Source organism: Chionomys nivalis, chromosome 8 (assembly GCF_950005125.1).
Source record: "Chionomys nivalis chromosome 8, mChiNiv1.1, whole genome shotgun sequence".
In the NCBI taxonomy this organism is placed as follows: Eukaryota; Metazoa; Chordata; class Mammalia; order Rodentia; family Cricetidae; genus Chionomys; species Chionomys nivalis.
Window position 1 is genome coordinate 80589191 of NC_080093.1, and position 19598 is coordinate 80608788.

The 19598-nt window shown below is 39.1% G+C and overlaps 1 protein-coding gene across 1 annotated transcript in view; it reads left to right on the forward strand.

Moving 5' to 3' along the window:
* The window catches only part of Pik3c2a (phosphatidylinositol-4-phosphate 3-kinase catalytic subunit type 2 alpha), a 110538-nt gene that overhangs the window by 78660 nt on the left and 12280 nt on the right, over positions 1-19598 (forward strand). Inside the window, exons 14-24 of the mRNA XM_057777084.1 lie at positions 831-942; positions 4530-4675; positions 6911-7099; positions 7799-7892; positions 8733-8827; positions 9164-9344; positions 11133-11237; positions 12022-12114; positions 14311-14440; positions 16529-16665; positions 19136-19305. Of these exons, the coding sequence (XP_057633067.1) occupies positions 831-942; positions 4530-4675; positions 6911-7099; positions 7799-7892; positions 8733-8827; positions 9164-9344; positions 11133-11237; positions 12022-12114; positions 14311-14440; positions 16529-16665; positions 19136-19305 (1452 nt within the window). The remainder of the gene's footprint in view (positions 1-830; positions 943-4529; positions 4676-6910; positions 7100-7798; positions 7893-8732; positions 8828-9163; positions 9345-11132; positions 11238-12021; positions 12115-14310; positions 14441-16528; positions 16666-19135; positions 19306-19598) is intronic.

Here is a 19598-nt window from a genome sequence, read left to right on the forward strand (position 1 = left end):
TAGAGAAAATATTCACTGAGGAGCTCTCATGTATAGCTTACGTCAAATAATTTGTGCTTCAGTGCAAAGCAGTTACTGATTTTCTTGGCATGTACTTTTTATTATAATGGTAAAAATCAGGGTGTAGTGCTGTAATCCAAACCATGACCTTCAAGTCATGGTCTCTCAAAAAAACTTTGGAAGACAATTTTTTTCACCTTCCTGCTTAGAGTGTTTTTGGGGACAGTGGTTGTCCTTTTCCCTTCTGTGTTCTGTCCTCAATGCTATTCTTTCCAAGGTGCATTTTTATTCTCCCTTTCTTTGTTCTGATCCTACACATTAATATTTTAATTAAATTTTTTTCATTTATTTTACATGATCACCATAATTTCTCTTCCCTGCCCCCCCCTTAATATTTTACCTAACTTCTCAGTACAATATGGCAGCTGATTCCTTCTTTTTCTTTCTTTCCTTCTTTTTTTTTTTTTTGTTTGTTTTTTGTTTTTTGTTTTTTCAAGACAGAGTTTCTCTGTGTAGCTTTGGAGCTTGTCCTGAAACTAGCTCTTATAGACCAGGCTGGCCTCAAACTCACAGAAATCCACCTGCCTCTGCCTCCTTCCTGAGTGCTGGGATTAAAGGTGTGTACTACCACCGCCCAGCCAACTGGTTCCTCCTAGTATGTTCTCTTTTTATTCATTTTACATACCAACCAACATACATATATATAGTCCCCTCCTAAAACACTCTTGAAGACCATACTATTTTTACTGATATTTCAAATTGATTGTCATGATATATTGTAAGTTTGAGATTTTTGAAATGAAAATCACAGTATTCTTATGTTCGTGAAGGTTTTTAACATGTGGAACAAAACTTCTCTACCTTTGGACTTCATCACATACAAATTCTGTTCCTGGAGCAATCCCAAAAAAAGGCTGTGTCATGGAAAGAATTGTGTTACAGGTAATGGTCGTTCTTGACATATAGAGGGGCTTACATGTGAATGTCTTTGTAGAAAGTGTTTGCATATACCATGATGACTTGGGTTGTATTGAAGAAGCCTAATTAATCTTGTCTAATTAATTTGATATCAGAATCTGTCTTCAATTTAAGTGTTATAAAACCATTTCCTGGGCTCATTCTCCTATGTGCTATAGCTGGTATTCTGCAGGGCAATGATCTTAATCTTCAGATCTAAGGTTTTGTTTCCTTCAATATTATTACTCAATCTCCACTGGAATGATCATGATAAGATGGCCTTCGTTTTAATTTTGTTTTTGTTTGTTTGTTTTTTAATTAAGAATTTTTTAATGCAATCTTTTCTTATTTTATGTAGCTATCCCTGTCTCTCCCCCCCCCCCCATTGTGCTCTTCAGAAAGGGTAAGGCTTCCCATGGGAAGTCAACAAAGTCTGATACTTCACTTCCAGGAAAGATCAAGGTCCTCCCCCTATATCTAGGCCAAGCAAGGTATTCCTCCAAAGAGAATTTGCTCCAAGATACCAGTTCAAGCACTAGGGATAGATCCTGGTTCCACTGCCAGTGGCACTCACAACTGTTCCCCGTATTCAGTGGTCCTAGCTTGGTTCTATGCAGGTTCTCCCACTATCAGTCCAGAGTCAGTGAGCTCTCACTAGCTCGGATCAGCTGTTTCTGTGGGTATCATGGTCTTGACCCCTTTGCTCATATTATTGTTCCTTCCACTCTTGGACTGGTCTCCAGTAGCTCAGCCCAGGACTTTACTGTAGATCTCTGTATCTGCTTCCATCAGTTTCTGGATGAAGGTACTATGGTGACAATTAATGTAGTCATCAATTTTACAGGGGAAGGCCAGTTTAGTCGTCCTTTCCACTGTTGCTTAGAGTCTTAGCTGGGGTCATCCTTGTGGATTCCTGGGAATTTCCCTAGTGCTATGTAATCGCTAGCCCTTTAATGGCTCCCTCAATCAAGATGTCACTTTCTTTTCTCTCCCTCTCTGTCCTTTCCCTTCTTGAGCATCCCATTCCTTCATGTTCTCCTCCTTACTACCCTTTTTCCCTCCCGACCCCTGCTTCCACTCTCCCTTCTAACCCCGCCCACATTCCCAAATTTTCAAGAGATCTTGTCTTTTTCCCCTTCCCAGGGGGATCCATGTATGTCTCTCATAGGGTTCTCCTTGTTACCTAGCTTCTCTGGGATTATGGACTATAGACTGGTGGTTATCCTTTGCTTTACATCTAATATTCACTTATGAGTGAGTACTTACCATGTTTGTCTATCTAAATTTGGGTTCCCTCTCTCAGGATGGTTTTTTTCTAGTTCTATCCATTTACATGCAAATTTCAAGATGTCATTGTTTTTTACCGCTAGTACTCCATTGTATAAATGTGCCACATTTCTTTATCCTTTCCTCAGTTGAGTGGCACCTAGGTTGTTTCCAGGTTCTGGTTATTACGAATAATGCTGCTGTGAACACAGTTGAACAATTATCCTTGTGGTATGAGTGTGCATCCTTTGGGTATAGGCCCAATAGTGGTATTGCTGGGTCTTGAGGTAGGTTGATTCACAATTTTCTGAGAAACCGCCACACTGATTTCCAAAGTGGCTGTACAAGTTTACACTCCTACCAGCAATGGAGGAATGCTCCCCCTACTCTGCATCCTCTGCAACATAAACTGTCATTGGTGTTTTTTGATCTTAGATATTCTGACAAGTATAATATGGTATCTCATTTTGATTTGTATTTTCCTGATGACTAAGGATGTTGAGCAATTCAAATTGAAGACCCTGATATTAATTAATCAACACACCTATGAACACTTGAATTTTAAGCTAAAATTATACGATGGAAAAAAGAAAGCATCTTCAACAGAAAGTGGGGGCATAATTGGATGACAACATGTAGAAGAATGCAAATAGATCCATATCTATCCCCATGCACAAAACTTAACTCCAGCCACACTGAACCTCATTGAAGAGAAAGTGGGAAGTAGCCTTGAACACATGGCCACAGGAGACCACTTTCTAAATATAAATACCAGTAGCACAGTCACTGAGAGCAACACAAATGGGACCTCCTGGAACTGAGAAGCTTCTGTAAAGCAAAGGACACAGTCAATAAGACAAAATAGCAGCCTACAGAATGGGAAAAGAGCTTCACTAATCCCACATCAGACAGGTCTGATCTCCAAAATATATAAAGAACGCAAGATCAAAAAATCAAAAAAATGGGGTACAGATCTAAATAAGAATTCTCAATAGAAGAATAGCAAATGGTCAAAAGACACTTATGAAATTTTAGTTTTTGTATGCACAAATTAAATAAAATGGGATTTTACAAGATTTCTTATGCCCTTTCAAAATTAAAATGCCATGAATTGATTTTTTTCCATCAGCTTTTAATGGCTACGATTGTGTATATTAATAATGTACTTCCTAGTAATTAATTTGCATTTCTATTCCCAATTTTTGCTCTAAATAATTTAGGTTAAAATGTCAAATAAAGGGATATTAAACAATCTGCTTGTATTTCAGGACAAATGTCTTATTAGAAGTCTACCAGATAACATAAATTGCTAAAGTAGATAATATAAAAAATAATGTCTTTCATAAAATTACATTAAAATCTATAACTGAAGCTCACCTTAGTGGTGAGAACAAGGGAGAGCTGGTGAGCTGACCAACCCTGCAACTACCCAGGCGCTGAACCAGGGTTATGAGTTGGGCTACCTCAACATCCACCATGTATAATCTGCTGGAGCACATGAAGGTGCTAGTCTTACGGACCCGAAATTACAGGATTTTCACGACACGGGGCAACAACAGGACATCCAAGAGGAGTCCCAGGGAGGGCCCAGCATCAGTAGTGTAGCAGAAGCCAGAGGCCGCAAACCAGACCAGTGACTCTTTGCAATGCTCACTTGGAAGTAAAGATATATGAATAAAACGGTTTACTGTATGGCTCACCGTGTCACACTACAACTTCCATGACAAGATCGGTTTTTTTCTCTCTTAAATTTGATTTTATTTTGTTTTAAGGGAATGGTTGCAAGGGCAGAGGGCAGATACAGAGGGACAGGGAAATGAATGGGATCGAGATGCATGATGTGAAAAACACAAAGAATAAATAAAAAGAAAGTTTAAAAAAATTCCAGTTTCTGAGAGAGGAAAACATGCCCTATATCTTTCCTAAGAAATATATACATGCTTTTGAGAATGACCAGCTGTTGGCAAAAGAAGAAAAGAGAAAAGAAGCACCAGGTTTATACTTAAAATAAACTTACCTAGATTGTTATGAAAACTCAGTTTCCTGAAAGACAAAGATGCTAATATGGAAATGGATTATAATTTGAGCAACTTCGCTGGATGATGATAGTGCACACATTTAATTACAGCATTCAGGAGGCAGAGGCAGGCAGATCTCTTGATTTTGAAGCTAGCCTGCCTAGTCTACAGAGCAAATCCCAGGACAGCCAGAGTACACAAAGAAACCCTGTCTCAGAAGAAAGAAAAGAAAACCAACAACAAACAAAGCACACACACAAGTTCAGTGATTTCTTTAATTTTTTTCAGGTTGATTTTCCTTCTCCTGCATGTGACATTGTTTATACATCTCCCCAAGTTGATAGAAACGTCATTCAACAGTACAAGTTGGAAACACTGGAAAACGATGTAAAGGGAAAACTTCTGGATATTCTTCACAGGGACTCATCATTTGGGTATGCTTTGTTTATTATTTTCTTGGGAATCTTCTCTCGTGTAAAAGATCAGGTTCAGGGTTTAATATTACAGCCTGTCATTTAGAAGTGCTCTTGATATGGAGGAAGCTGTACGGGACTAAGAGTACAGCATGATCCCAGCACTACCAATGGAAGACTGGCTACATACAAATCAGGGAATTATATAAATCTGTGTTTTAGTCTTTCTTTAAATCATGTATTTCTATAGCATGCACGCATGTGTGTGTGTGTCTGTTTATGCAGAGAGAGATTGACAGGATACCTTCTCTGTCTCTTTAGCTCATTTTTTGAGACAGACTCTTACTGAACCTGGAGCTCACTAATTTACTAGGCTGGCTGTTCAGGGAGCTTTAGGGGTCCTCCTAGCTCTTCATCTCAGTGCTGGGGTTACAGATGCATACTGCCACACCCAAGTTCTGTGTTAGTGCTGGGGATCTGATCTCAGGTCCTCATGTCTGCACAGCAGGCACCTTATCCACTGAGCCATTCATGCTACCATCTTTACTGTGTGTACGCACATGTATGTGCATATAGAGTACAGACGTCAACACTAGGTATCTTCCTTAATCACTTCCCACCTTAGTTTTTGAAACACAATATCTGACTGAATCTGGAGCTTGCCGGTAAGTTGAATAGACTGGCAGTCCATCAGACCCTAAGAATCTGCTTGTCTCCACCTCTAATACCCAACAGTTTCAAAACAAAACTCATCAGCATATTAGAATAGTGTTACCATCAGCACAAAGAAAATAAAACCTAAAACACCCATGTGGATACTTCTATATTACTGAACCATCTCTGGAAGCATAGCAGATCCTTGTCTGTAGAATTAGGAAGACTTCTGTCTTGGGGTTACTATTGCAGTGATAAAACACCATGACCAAAGCAGCTTGAGAGGGAGAGGGAGAGGAAAGGGTTTATTTGACTTATGCTTCCACATCACTGTTTATCACTGAAGGAAGTCAGGACGGGAATTCAAACAGGGCAGGAGCCTGGAGGCAAGAGCTGATGCAGAGGCCATGAAGGATTGTTGATTACTGGCTTACCACCAATGACTTGCTCAGCCTGCTTTCTTATAGAACCCAGGACCACCAGCCCAGCGATGGCCCCTTATCAATTGCCCAGGCCTTGCCTCATCAATCACTACTTAAGAAAATGCTCTATGGGCTTCTAACTATAGCTTGTGTTAAGTTGACTTAAAACTAGCCAGCACAAACTGGGCAGTGGTGGTGCACATCTTTAATCCCATCACTCGGGAGGCAGAAACATGTGGATTTCTCTGAGTTTGAGGCCAGCCTGGTCTACAAGAGTTGGGTCCAGGGCAGGCTCCAAATCCTGTCTTGGGGAGAGGGGGGCCATTAGCCAGCACATTTTATTTAGGTGCTTTTTGTCATATTTGTGGGGTTTTTTTTATACTGCACATGAGGTGTGCTGTAAGCACAAAGTGGAGTGGGCGAGCCAGACATGCTGTTGCACACCTGTGATCCTAACACAGGCAATGGAGGCAGGAGGAGCAGGAGTTTGAAGCCGGCTTTAGCTGCATGGCAAGTTTGAGGCCAACCTGGACTATATAAGAAACTGCCTCAAAAAAAACGAGTAAATTGGGTGCTGGTACATGCTTTTAATCCCAGTATTTGGGAGGCAGAGTTGTTAACTCTGTGAGTTCAAAGCCAGCCTGGCATAAAGAATGAGTTCCAGGGCAGAAAAGGTAACACAGTGAAATTCTGTCTCAAAAATAAAAGAATAATAAAAGTGAAATATTTCATGAACATGTCATTGAACTTAACGCACAATTTATCTCTAAAAATATTTTTTTCCATTTGTTTCTCAGTTTTTCACACTTTTTCCACTGCTTCTCAACTCAACTGTATAACATTTCCCTAAAGATTTGTTTTCTTCATAGCGTTTCATTTTACTTGTGTGGACACACTCTGCTCATTCAACTCTTGCTTTGTTTGCCTGGTGTCTTGTTGGGATTACTCTTCACTTTAACAACTATTGTACTTTTGTCAAGGCAGAGCAGTTTCCATCTTCAGATGAGGGTAGATGAGTATGTTTGCTGTACATTGAATATTTCCGTTTCTTATTAGTATTAGCAGCATCAAGTACTAGTAACTTGTCACAAATACATTTCTTCTTTGACTTTTTAATTATTGAGGTTATAGCCATGTCGTAATTCTACTGAGAAGTAACTTAATTCTATTATATATGCAGACTTTCTAAAGAAGATAAGGTCTTTTTGTGGGAAAAACGTTATTATTGCTTCGAACATCCAAATTGTCTTCCTAAGATACTAGCAAGTGCCCCAAACTGGAAATGGGCTAATCTTGCCAAAACTTACTCATTGCTGCACCAGTGGCCACCATTGTGCCCACTAGCTGCATTGGAGCTTCTTGATGCAAAGTAAGTCAAATACATTTATTTGATGTTTTATTGTCAAATTTCCCAGCAGTGTGTTATGCTGCAGGGGTACTTCCCTTTTAACATAAAAACAACATGATAATGTAAGTGTGTATGCATAATTTATATAAACATATTCTTTTTCATTGAAATGCTCAAGAAAGCATTTTGTATCATTTAAAGCTTACCTAAAGAAAGAATTAAGTATCTAATTTGAATAATTCTTTTTATTAATGTGTAATTGATTATTTTTAATAATTATATAATTGTAATAATTTATGGGGATAAAATTAATTTTTATGAAGCTAAAATTTTGAAATAATCTGGGAACTGAGTCTGTATTTACACAGTTAAGTTTTTGCTCCTTTAGAAAAAAAGAAAAGTATTAAGGGAAGGGTGGAAGGGTAATAGAAAGTAGAAGAGGGAATAGTAAGAATGGAAGGGTTTAAGTGGAGATTGTCATTGTACTCAGTATGTATGAAAATTCTGTTAGGAGCTTGCTATGTAGACTGGGCTGGCCTCAGACTCAGAGATTGGCTTGCCTCTGCCTCCCAAAGGCATGTACTGCCACGCCAGCACATTGGTTTTGAGTAAGAGCCATTTGAATCTTCTTTGTCAGGTACAGACTAAAATTGTGTTTTCAGTTAATGAAACTGCACTTGCAAGAAATCACTGTTATATATTGATTTTCTGATACTCTAGATTTGCTGACCAGGAAGTGCGATCTCTAGCTGTGAGCTGGATTGAGGCCATTAGTGATGATGAGCTAACAGATCTTCTCCCACAGTTTGTACAGGTGGGAGTTTTTACTAGGCACCTTGCTTACTCACCCACCTACTTTCAGTTAGTAAGGGACTGGCCATGGGACCCCTTCTTTGTTTTAAAATGCCATTGTAGTACAGCAGAAATGTTGAGGGCACTGTGTGAGAATATAGTATGATCTCCCATTATTGCCATGGGTAATGTGGCATATAGCCATGTGAACTTTTATTTTTAGACTTTTTTTTTTTAATTTTTCAAGACAGGGTTTTTCTGTGCAGCCCTGCTATCCTGGAACTCACTTTGTAGACCAGGCTTGTCTCAAACTCAGAGATCTGCCTGGCTCTGCCTCCTGAGTCCCGAGTGCTGGAATTAAAGGTGTGCACCCGGCAATTTTCAGGAATTTGCCAGACTTGAGCCCTTTTTTTTTCTTTGCTGGTGAAACATAGCTAATATAATAGATAGTATTCCTTTTGAGTTCAACAATTTGACCTATATTCATAGACTTTTATTTTTTGAGACAGGCTTTCTCAATGTAGCCCTGGCTGTCCTAGAATTCATTTATTCAGGCTGGGCTTGAACTCACAGAGATTGACCTGCCGCTGCTTCTTGAGTGCTGGGAACAAAGGCGTGTATCTTAATGCTCAGCCCCTGTAGTATTGGTTTTTTTAAATATTTGCAGTGCTGTGGATTGAAGGAATGGCATTGCTTCTGCTAAGCAAGCATTCTACCTCTGGGCTATAAGACCCAGCCTTTTTTTCCCATAAGTGTCATCTTTTCACCAGTGAGTAGCATTTAGTCTACATATTTGATGCTTTTATCTGAGCAATTTGGTATGATTTGACTTCTAATAACTCTTATTTCCTCTTACACATAGGCTTTGAAATATGAAATTTACTTGAACAGTTCACTAGTGCGCTTCCTTCTGTCCAGGGCCTTGGGAAATATCCAGATAGCACACAGTTTGTATTGGTAAGACTTAAATTTTATTAAGTGGCTCCTTTGTTTTGCAGACAGTAACAGAGTTGGCATAATTATTAAATATAAACAGTGTGCTTATTATACTTGCTGTGGGTAACCAGCTGTGTAGTGAATCTATTATTTTAAAGAAGCTGAAGGGTTTGTCTTTAGAAATAAAACCAAAATTAATGAAACAACATCATGCTTTTTATAATAACTAATGAGCCTTTTCTTGCTTGTGTGACTTAATTTCCTGGATATCCAAAATAGAACTTGTTAAATTGATCTTTGAGCGAGCTTCATCTAGTTCTCAGAAGTGACTGACAATAAATATTTTTGTTGCATTAGGCTTCTCAAGGATGCTTTGCATGATACACATTTTGGAAGCAGATATGAGCATGTGTTGGGTGCTCTCCTCTCAGTAGGAGGAAAAGGACTCAGAGAAGAACTTTCTAAGCAGATGAAACTTGTACAACTTTTAGGAGGAGTGGCAGAAAAAGTAAGACAGGCTAGTGGATCAACTAGACAGGTATGTACCCATGAAAGAGAACACAAGTATTGTTTTGTTTTTGAGACAAATCTGTATAACTGGACTAGCCCTGTATCCTCCTGCATAGACCTCATAAGTGCTGGGATTGCAGATGCTTGCCACCACATTGGGCAGTTGGGATTTTGATAAGAACTATATTAAATCTATAGATCAATTTTGGAAATATTATGATTATAATAATAAACTTTTATTGTGTTTCTTTGGTTTTTTTGTTTGTTTGTTTGTTTGTTTTTTTTTTTTGAGGCAGGATGTCTCTATGTAACAGTTCTAGCTGTCCTGGAGCTAGCTCTTGTAGACTAGGCTGGCCTTGAACTCACAGAAATCTGCCTGCCTCTGCCTCCCAAGTGCTGGGATTAAAGGTTCACGCCACCACTGCCCAGCTATTTATTAATTTCTTTTGAGATAAGATCTCTCTATAAAGCCCTGACTATCCTTGATCTCGTAGTTAGACCAGGCTGGTCACAAACTCACAGAGATCCTCTTGCTTCTGCCTCCCAGTGCTGGATTAAAATGTTCACCGTCACATCTAGCCATAATAATATATCTTATTTCTTGAACTCAGCTTGTCTTCCAGTTCATGAACACAGGGGGAGAATATTTTCTATTTATATGTTCTTAAATTCTTTCAAAAATTGTTGGTGTTTTTGTTTTGTTTTGTATTTTTGAAAATAGCTTTTTTCACTTTTATTTTGGAGGCTTGTCAGTCCATACAATTACACTTAGCATTCAATAGGTACATAATGTCACAAAGTATTTAATATATCATTTATGAGCCTCCATGTACATTGTTTATATATTTTTTTCCCAAGTAATGCTACTGTGAACATTTTTGCACACGTCTTTACTGCCTTCTAGCAAGCACTTCTTCCTTATTTCTTTTATGTTTTGAAAGAATGGAATCTTACTATGTTGCTCAGGCTGGTCTCAGACTACTGAGTTGCCTTGCACTCCTGTTTCAATCTCCCCAGTAACTCACTCTGTAGATACATGTCACTGCTCCAGGCTTGCTTTAATTTTTTTATGGAATATTCCTATGGACAAAATAATTGAGTTAAGAGCTGTATACATTTTAACTGTAATGACTTCATTAGATTGTTAGATTGTTTTTTTCTAAAAATCTGTACTGGGCATGATGGCACATACCTTTAATCCCAGCACTTGAGAAGGAGAGGCAGGCAGATCTCTGTGAGTTTGAGGCCAGCCTGGTCTACAGAGTGAGTTCTAGGACAGTCAGAGCTACATAGTGAGACCGTATCTTAAAACCAAATAAAACAAAAGATAAATATTAGGGGGTGGCCACTGGTAGGCTTCCTGTGACCCAACACCCTTGTGTATATGGGCATTCCTAATTAGACTCAGTAAGTTATATAGGAAAAAAGAGTTCACGATGTTGGGAGGGATACAGATCTTCAGTGCTGGAAGATGGCTCTGTCAGCAAAGTGCTTGCAGCACAAGCTTGAATTTGCATCCCTACTAGTACCCACATAAAAAGGCAGCTCAGTGATACCCACCTGAAATCTCAGTGCTGGGGAAGCAAAGACAAGAGAATCCCTGGGTCTCACTGGTCAGCTAGCCTAATCAGTGAGGTCCAGGTTCAATGAGAGAGTCTATCCAGAAAAATAAGTAAAGAACAATTACAGAAGAAACCCACTTGACCTGTGGCCTCCATGAATGTGTACCTGCATAGACACACTCGTTCTCAGAATGAATAATCTTCGTTTTTTCTTCATTTTCATAATTTACTTACAGAGGCAATCTCTTCCATAGGTGGTCCTCCAAAAGAATATGGAACGAGTACAGTCCTTTTTTCTGAAAAATAATTGTCGTCTTCCTCTCAAACCAAGTCTAGTGGCAAAAGAATTAAATATTAAGGTAACACAGTACTCTCAAGTTCATATAAACATAAAATAATGCACAAGAAGGAGAGTTGTTAATGCAGGTGAGGGCGAGAGTGCAGTTTGTAAGTACTTGGCTAGGGAAAGTGCCCTTAGCTCTGTCTTTCTGCATGTTGTTACCTGACCAGAGTCCCTGAAGGACATAGTGACAGGCTCTTTCATTACTTTGGGTTTTGTGTTCTTAAAGTAGGGTTACGGTCGTACACTAGCTTTTTGTGAGTTTTATGGTAAGGTAAGATTTGTAGCTCAGTGGTAGAGCCCTTGTCTAGTATGTGCAAGTCCCAGAATTTGATTCCCAAAATAAATAGATAAAATGTGATTTGATTTAAGCCGTGAAGTTATTAAAGTGTTAGTATTTAATTACATAGGTAATGAATTTCATCAGTACTTATGTGAAAGTGGAGCTCTTGTCCCAGGTCAGGATGAGTATCACACAGCTGTGTGGTCTCTGTGTGTTCTGTTGAGTGATTCAGATACTTAGGAAGAAGTTCAGGCTGGCTTTAAAGGGTTTTGCACCAAGTCTTTAAGTTTTTGTTTTTTCTGCCTTTATTGAGTAGCTATTTTACTGATTATATACTGTTTAAATTTCAAAAGCTATTTACATATCCATATTATTGGCAGATTATGTAAATACTAGTTAACATCCATTGTTTGATTTGCTCTAATTTAAAGCATTAGAAAAAAAATATCAGGCACAATAAATTCAGAATTCATTTTCATGCTGTCGTCAGCCTTTCTAACGCTCAGTGTTGTGTCTGCAGTCGTGCTCTTTCTTCAGTTCTAATGCTATGCCCCTGAAAGTCACAATGGTGAATGCTGACCCTGTGGGGGAAGAGATTAATGTCATGTTTAAGGTGAGGTGACCAGAGTCATTCTGTGCTTTTTGTCTCTTGGGTTCTTTCAGAGGGGATTGGTTTGGTTTGGTTTGATTTTGTTTGTTTGTTTGAGACAGGGCCTCAATTATGAGACCCTGTCCCATAAAAAAACAGACAATGACGGGAACAATTTGAGTATTTCTGTAAAATTATTGCTGACATAAAATCTTCCCAGATAGGACTGGGGGGCAACTGCAGCCCTTGACCAGGCTGGTGAGCATAGTATCACCACAGGCAGGCTCCCTCAGGTTTGCCAACCTGCAAAACTAGAAAGGGTGATGTTTCTTAGGGAATTGTGCAAGACAACAGCTCACAGTATAGTCCTGGCTGGCCTTAAACCCTGGATCATCCTGTTACAGCTTCCCATGTGCTGGGATTGTAAGGGTATGCCATCATACCTGATTATTGTTTTTTAGAAGCATAGAGATTACCTATGTGAATTAGAAGGACTGGAGTGTTAGAAAAGAATCTATTACCTGTTGAAATTTTGTGAGTTGTAATCATACATTGAAGAAAAAATGGGGAGTTCTGGCTAATTCATTAAGTTGATAAATTGAAGGTTTATAAAGATAGCTAAAATTGAACCTTCTTTGATAGAAGTTTCTGTTTATTTTACTGATATTTTTACCTTTTCTTAAAACAATACCATCTATTTTAATGATAGATATTCTACAAGTTGTCTCAATTTTTGTTAAAGCAAATCCTCCTTAATCTTTTTCATAATTTTCTTGGCTAGCCTCAAAAATATATTTATCATTGTTTGTGTTAAAACTGTTATTCAAGGGCTGGAGAGATGGCTCAGAGGTTAAGAGCATTGCCTGTTCTTCCAAAGGTCCTGAGTTCAATTCCCAGCAACCACATGGTGGCTCACAACCATCTGTAATGGGGTCTGGTGCCCTCTTCTGGCCTGCAGGCATACAGACAGAATATTGTATACATAATAAATAAATAAATATTTTTAAAAAAACTGTTATTTGACCAGGTGTGGTGGTACACACGTTTAATCCCAGCACGCCAGAGGCAAAATCAGAAAGATCTTTTGAGTTCAGGGCCAACCTAGTCAATCTAGCAAGTTCCAGGCCAGCATTTATTTATTGTATATATATGAATGTTTGTCTGAATGTGTACACATGCATGCTGGTGCCCGCTGAGATTCGAAGAGGGCATTAGATCTTCTGGAACTGGAATTACGGACATTTGTGAGCCACCATGTATAAGTGCTGGAAACTGAACTTAGGTCCTGCCAGAACATCAAATGATCTTAATCTTTGTGTCATCTCTCCAGCCCCAAAAGGACTAATATTTTTAAGTGACCTTTATTTTGAAATGGTTGTAGATTTATAGATAATTATAAGAAGTTTCCTAGAGATTCTTGTTGACCTCTTATATAACTGTAATGTAATGTTATAGTCAGAATATTAGCATTGATACAGTCAAGAAACAAACTATCATAAGATCACTGTGATTTCCTTTTTTGTTTTTTGGTTTTGGTTTTTTTTGAGACAGGGTTTGTCTGTGTAGTCCTGGCTGTCCTGGAACTCACTCTATAGACCAAGCTGGCCTTAAACTCAGAGATTCCAATGCTCTGCTTCTGGAGTGCTGGGATCAAAGGCATGTGCCACTGCCACCACCCAGCTTCCTTTTATCTTTTGATTGAAGGTATTTTACATACTCTAAAATTCAGCTTTTTTTTTTTTTTTTTTTTTTTTTTTTTTTTTTTTTTTGGTTTTTCGAGACAGGGTTTCTCTGTGGTTTTGGAGCCTGTCCTGGAACTAGCTCTTTTAGACCAGGCTGGTCTCGAACTCACAGAGATCCGCCTGCCTCTGCCTCCCAAGTGCTGGGATTAAAGGCGTGCGCCACCACCGCCCGGCTAAAATTCAGCTTTTTAAACGTACTGTTGAGCAGAATGTAGCTCAGTGGTAGAGTGCTTGCCCAGTGTACACAAGGCCAAGGACTCAGTCCCCGACACCTTAAAATTAATTAAAATAAAATGCACTGTACATGAAATGGAGACATGAGGCATTTGAAATAGTTTCTCTAGGACACCACAGAAGAGTACAGTGCAGCTCTGAAAATCCCTTCTCTCTGTGCATGCCCTGTCAAACACCCCTCAGATCTTATGGCATGTAACAAGTGCTTGGGGAAAGGTGTGATTTTTATTTCTTTAATTTCAAGGTTGGTGAAGACCTTCGACAAGATATGTTAGCTTTACAGATGATAAAGATTATGGATAAGATCTGGCTTAAAGAGGGACTGGATCTGAGGATGGTGATATTCAAATGCCTGTCAACTGGCCGAGATCGAGGTATGTCTTTTAATTGGATCTTGATTTCTTTCTTTTGTCTCATGAACATAGCTTACTCTTGAACTTACTTTTGGTTATATACCCACAGCTCCTGGTGCAGGCTTGCTGGGGTCTCAGTTATTTATATCTAGTATTGCTTTTTTGCTTTGTTTGGGGACTTTTGTTTGTTTGGTTGGTTGGTTGGTTGGTTTTGGGTTTTTTGAGACAGGGTATCTCTAGCTTTGGAGCCTGTCCTGGAACTTGCTCTGTAGACCAGGCTGGCCTTGAACTCACAGAGATCTACCTGTCTCTACCTCCCAAATGCACCACCAATGCCTGGCTAGTATTACTTGTGATTGGATTAATTATGGTTAAATCCTTTTAAAAACAGCTACAGCCAGGCGGTGTTGGCTCATACCTTTAATCCCAGCACTTGGGAGGCAGAGGTAGGTAGATCTCTGTGAGTTCGGGGCCAGCCTGGACTACAGAATGAATTCCAGAACAGACAGGGCTACACAGAGAAACTGTATCCCAAAAAACAACAAAACATTTAAAGAACTACTAAGAAAACAGCTCAGTAGGTAGTCCTAATAAACACTTTGTAGTAACCAGTAGTATAGGTTTATTGACCCAATAAGGACATCATCTACTTAAGCCAACTTTGGATTCATTTCCTTAGAATAAATAGCAGTAATGAAGTTTTCTTTTTTCATGAGAGTAGATATTTTTTTAAGTTATAAAGCTGATTGGCCCATTAGCTCTAGCCTCTTTTTTTTTTGTTTGTTTGTTTTGTTTTTGTTTTTGGTTTTTCGAGACAGGGTTTCTCTGTAGCTTTGGAGCCTGTCCTGGAACTAGCTCTTGTAGACCAGGCTGGTCTCGAACTCACAGAGATCCGCCTGCCTCTGCCTCCCAAGTGCTGGGATTAAAGGCGTGCGCCACCACCGCCCGGCTAGATCTAGCCTCTTATTAGCTCTTATGACGTATCTTAACCCATTATTTTGATCTATGTTAGCTAGATTTTTATTTTATTACTCGGTTGATAAATTTTTCTGTTTTACTTTGCTATTTGTATGTGTTGGAAAGAGTAGGCACACATGCATGGAGGTCAGAGGACAGCTTTCAGGCATCAGTTCTCTCTCTCTCTCTCTCTCTCTCTCTCTCTCTCTCTCTCTCTCTCTCTTCTCTTTCATTCTTCTGTGGATTCTAGGGACTGAAATCAAGTTGTCCTGCTAACATAGATACTTTTACCCACTGAACCGCCTCAATCCTCAATTGATAAGTTTTTCAAGTAACTGATAACAATTCGTTCATTCTGTGATATATTTTACATGTTCATCAAATGACACTGTAATTACTCTTTTTTGTTTGGTTGGTTTGGGTTTGGTTTTGGCTTTTTGAGATAGGGTTTCTCTGTGTAGCTCTGTCCTAGAACTCACTTTGTATACACAGGCTGGCCTCAAACTCATAGAGATCCACCTGCCTCTGCCTCCCAGTGCTGCAATAAAAAGTGTGTGCCACCACCACCCAGCATTATTTCTATTTTTACTTGTGTATATGGGTGTTTGACTAACATATGTGTTTGTAATATGTGAGTGCCTGGTACCTGCAGATGCCAGAAGAGGGCATCAGATCTCCGTGCACTGTGGTTACAGATTTTGGTGAACTAGGTACCATGTGAGTGCTGGGACTCAAATCTGGTACCTCTAGAGAGAAGCTAGTATTTTTTTTTTAATTTATTTATTTATTATGTGTACAACATTCTGCTTCCATGTATGCCCACACACCGGAAGAGGGCGCCAGGTCTCATTACAGATGGTTGTAAGCCATCATGTGGTTGCTGGGAATTGAACTCAGGACCTCTGGAAGAACAGTCAGTGCTCTTAACCTCTGAGCCATCTCTCCAGCCCCGAAAAGCTACTATTCTTAACTGCTGGGCCATCTCTCCAGTCCTTGGGTACTTTTAAAAAAATAAGATAATTTCGACTGCTTACATTTTTAAGCATGACTTGCTAGATTTGGTGTCTTATTTCAAGGATTGAAACATATCAATATTTTTGAGACCTACTTTGGGGAAACATTTTCAAACAGTTGATACTTTGTTTGTTAAAGGCATGGTGGAGCTAGTTCCTGCTTCAGATACCCTCAGGAAAATCCAAGTGGAATATGGTGTGACAGGATCCTTCAAAGATAAACCCCTTGCCGAGTGGCTGAGGAAGTACAATCCTTCTGAAGAAGAGTATGAGAAGGTAATCAGCATGCTTCTTTATCCTAGAGAACTTTGTCAAAATATATTCTGAAAACTGTTAGTGCTTAAGACCTGTTATGTTGTTCATATGGTTTAAGGAAGACTCACAATTAATGTTTTATTAGCTGTTGAAGAATTATGGGGGTTTTTTTGGGGGGTTTTTTTGGTTTTTTTGGGGGGGGGTTCGAGACAGGGTTTCTCTGTGGTTTTGGAGCCTGTCCTGGAACTAGCTCTGCCTCCCAAGTGCTGGGATTAAAGGCGTGCGCCACCACTGCCCGACCAGTAAGAATTATATTTTGATATGGCATTTCTCGGACAAACTTTCCTTTTGTTGTTTGTGTTCCCTCTCTCTTCCCTTGTGCTCTCTGTTTGAAAAGACCCCAGTTTTAATGTCATTTAGATACCTAATTTAAGTGCCATTAATGTGTCATTTTTATAGCTATTAAGTGCTATCCAGTTTGTTGACTTGTGAAGGAAAAGCAAGAGAATTTCATGCTTTGTTGGTCTTTTAGAGTGGTTTAGTTAGCCCACTGCCATTTTTAATTCTTTTTGACAGGGTCTCTCTACATAGCCCCTGGCTGTCCTGGAACTCACTGTGTAGACCAGGTTGCCCTTGAACTCACAAAGTTCCACCTGCTTCTGTCTCCCTAGTGCTGAGATTACAGGCCATCGTGTCTGGCTCCATTTTTTAATTCTTTGTAGTCTTGGGAAACAGTATGGCAGAAGACACTCTTTCTTCATTTTAGTATTGATTTGTGATTTCTGATAAGATGTTGCCCCAAAATTCTTGTTGAACAGTGTATACTAAGCACCTTATTTGCATTTGACTAAGAAGGAGTATAGCACAGTAGAGTCCCGTTGTCTGTGTTGGATTCTGGCTTTGCCACCTCTGCAATTACATGATCTTGATAAACATTGAAGTCTTGCTATATCTTAGTTTCACTTGTCTTTAAAATGGCATTAATCTTAATACCTAAGTTAGTGATTTGTGGTGGGTCTTTTTTAATATTTATTTATTCTGTGTATACAACTACTCTATCTGCATGGATGCCTACACACCAAAAGAGGGCATCCAATCTCACTAAAGATGGTTGTAAGCCACCATGTGGTTGCGGAAATTGAACTCAGGACCTCTGGAAGAGCAGCCAGTGCTCTACACCTCTGAGCCATCTCTTCAGCCCCCTATGGTGGGATTTTTAAATAAGTAGTTGTATAAATAGAGAGATTGATATTAAGTATTATATATATGTTGCTGTTATCATCATTATTGGCAATGGTGTCTGGAGGATTATAAAATAAAATTAACCACAAAGACCAATAGAACTGTACCACTTAAGAAATCGAGTATTTCACTAGTATTAGCATTGTGCAAACCTGCAGTCCCGGTCCGAAAAGATTGAGACAAGAGGATTGTGAATTTCATTGGGATACAGACTCTGTCTGAAAAAGAAAAAAACAATCACGGTATTTTGAGAATCAGTGGGCATGCTTTATAATACTTATTATGTGCATCTTACATGCTGTGTATCCTTCTGTATCATGCTAGCAATCCCCAGGAATAGCAAGCCTAACTGAACAAATGGATATACCCTTGAGACTCTAGAAGACACAGAGTCATCAGATGCTAGCACAGAGCCAATCATGTTATTGTTTTAAGATATAAGTTGGCTTTGTGTTCTTCTACATGCTAGATAAACAATGAGTTATATATACTCTTAGCCCATAAATTGACTTAGTTTTAAAATTACGTTTATGTGTATTGTATGTGTGTACCCTCATGTACCTTTGGAAGACAGAAGAGGCTATCAGATCTCCTGTAGCTGGAGTTACAAGCAGTTGGGAGCTACCTGATGTAGATGCTTGGAATCAGAAAAAGCAACAGTTGCTAAAACTGCTGAGCCATCTCCGAAGTTCCAAGCGGACTTTCTTTACATGTGTTCTCTGTTCTATTTGAAAGGAGAATTAATTTGCTCTGTTAAAAGGTATTCCGTTTCCACTGAACCAGAAATAAAAATAATAATAAAAATAAAAAGTATGCTTTCCTGCCAAGCAGTGGTGGTACACACCTTTAATCCCAGCATTTGGGGCAGAGGCAGGCAGATCTCTGAGTTTGAGGAAGGCTGGACTACAGAGAGAGTTCCAGGACAACCAGGGCTACACAGAGAAACCCTGTCCCTCCAGCCCCCCAAAAAAGTGATAAATTATTACTATACACAGGCAAACCCTGCCTCCTTTAAGACATATTTTTTCCTCTCACATAATTTTATGTCTTTTAATCCCAGCACTTGGGAAGCAGAGACAGGCGGATCTCTGTGAGTTCGAGACCAGCCTGGTCTACAAGAGCTAATTCCAGGACAGGCTCCAAAACCACAGAGAAACCCTGTCTCGAAAAACCAAAAAAAAAAAAAAAAAAAAAAAAAAAAAATAATAATAATAATAATAATAATAATAATTTTATGTCTTTATTCCAGGCTTCCGAGAACTTCATCTACTCTTGTGCTGGGTGCTGTGTAGCTACCTATGTCTTAGGCATTTGCGATCGGCACAATGACAATATAATGCTTCGAAGCACAGGACACATGTTCCACATTGATTTTGGAAAGTTTTTGGGCCATGCACAAATGTTCGGTAGCTTCAAAAGGTACAGATGTTGTTATTATTGTCAGTGAAGGGAAGCGTCCCAGACTTTGTCCTTGTGTTGTGCTTTGCCTTGTAGTTCCTTTTCAATGTAACTGGGAATGAAAAAGGCCCTAAGAGATGCCTTTACCATATAATAGACAAAACCAGTGTGTGTGCACTTTGTTGAAGTCAATGGACATGTATTGTTTAATCTAGGTTATGTCATCTGCTAGAAATGGTCCATTTGTACAGTGGTAATGAATATAAATTTAACTCTGCATATTTTTTTTGATTTTTCTTTTTTTTTAATATTTT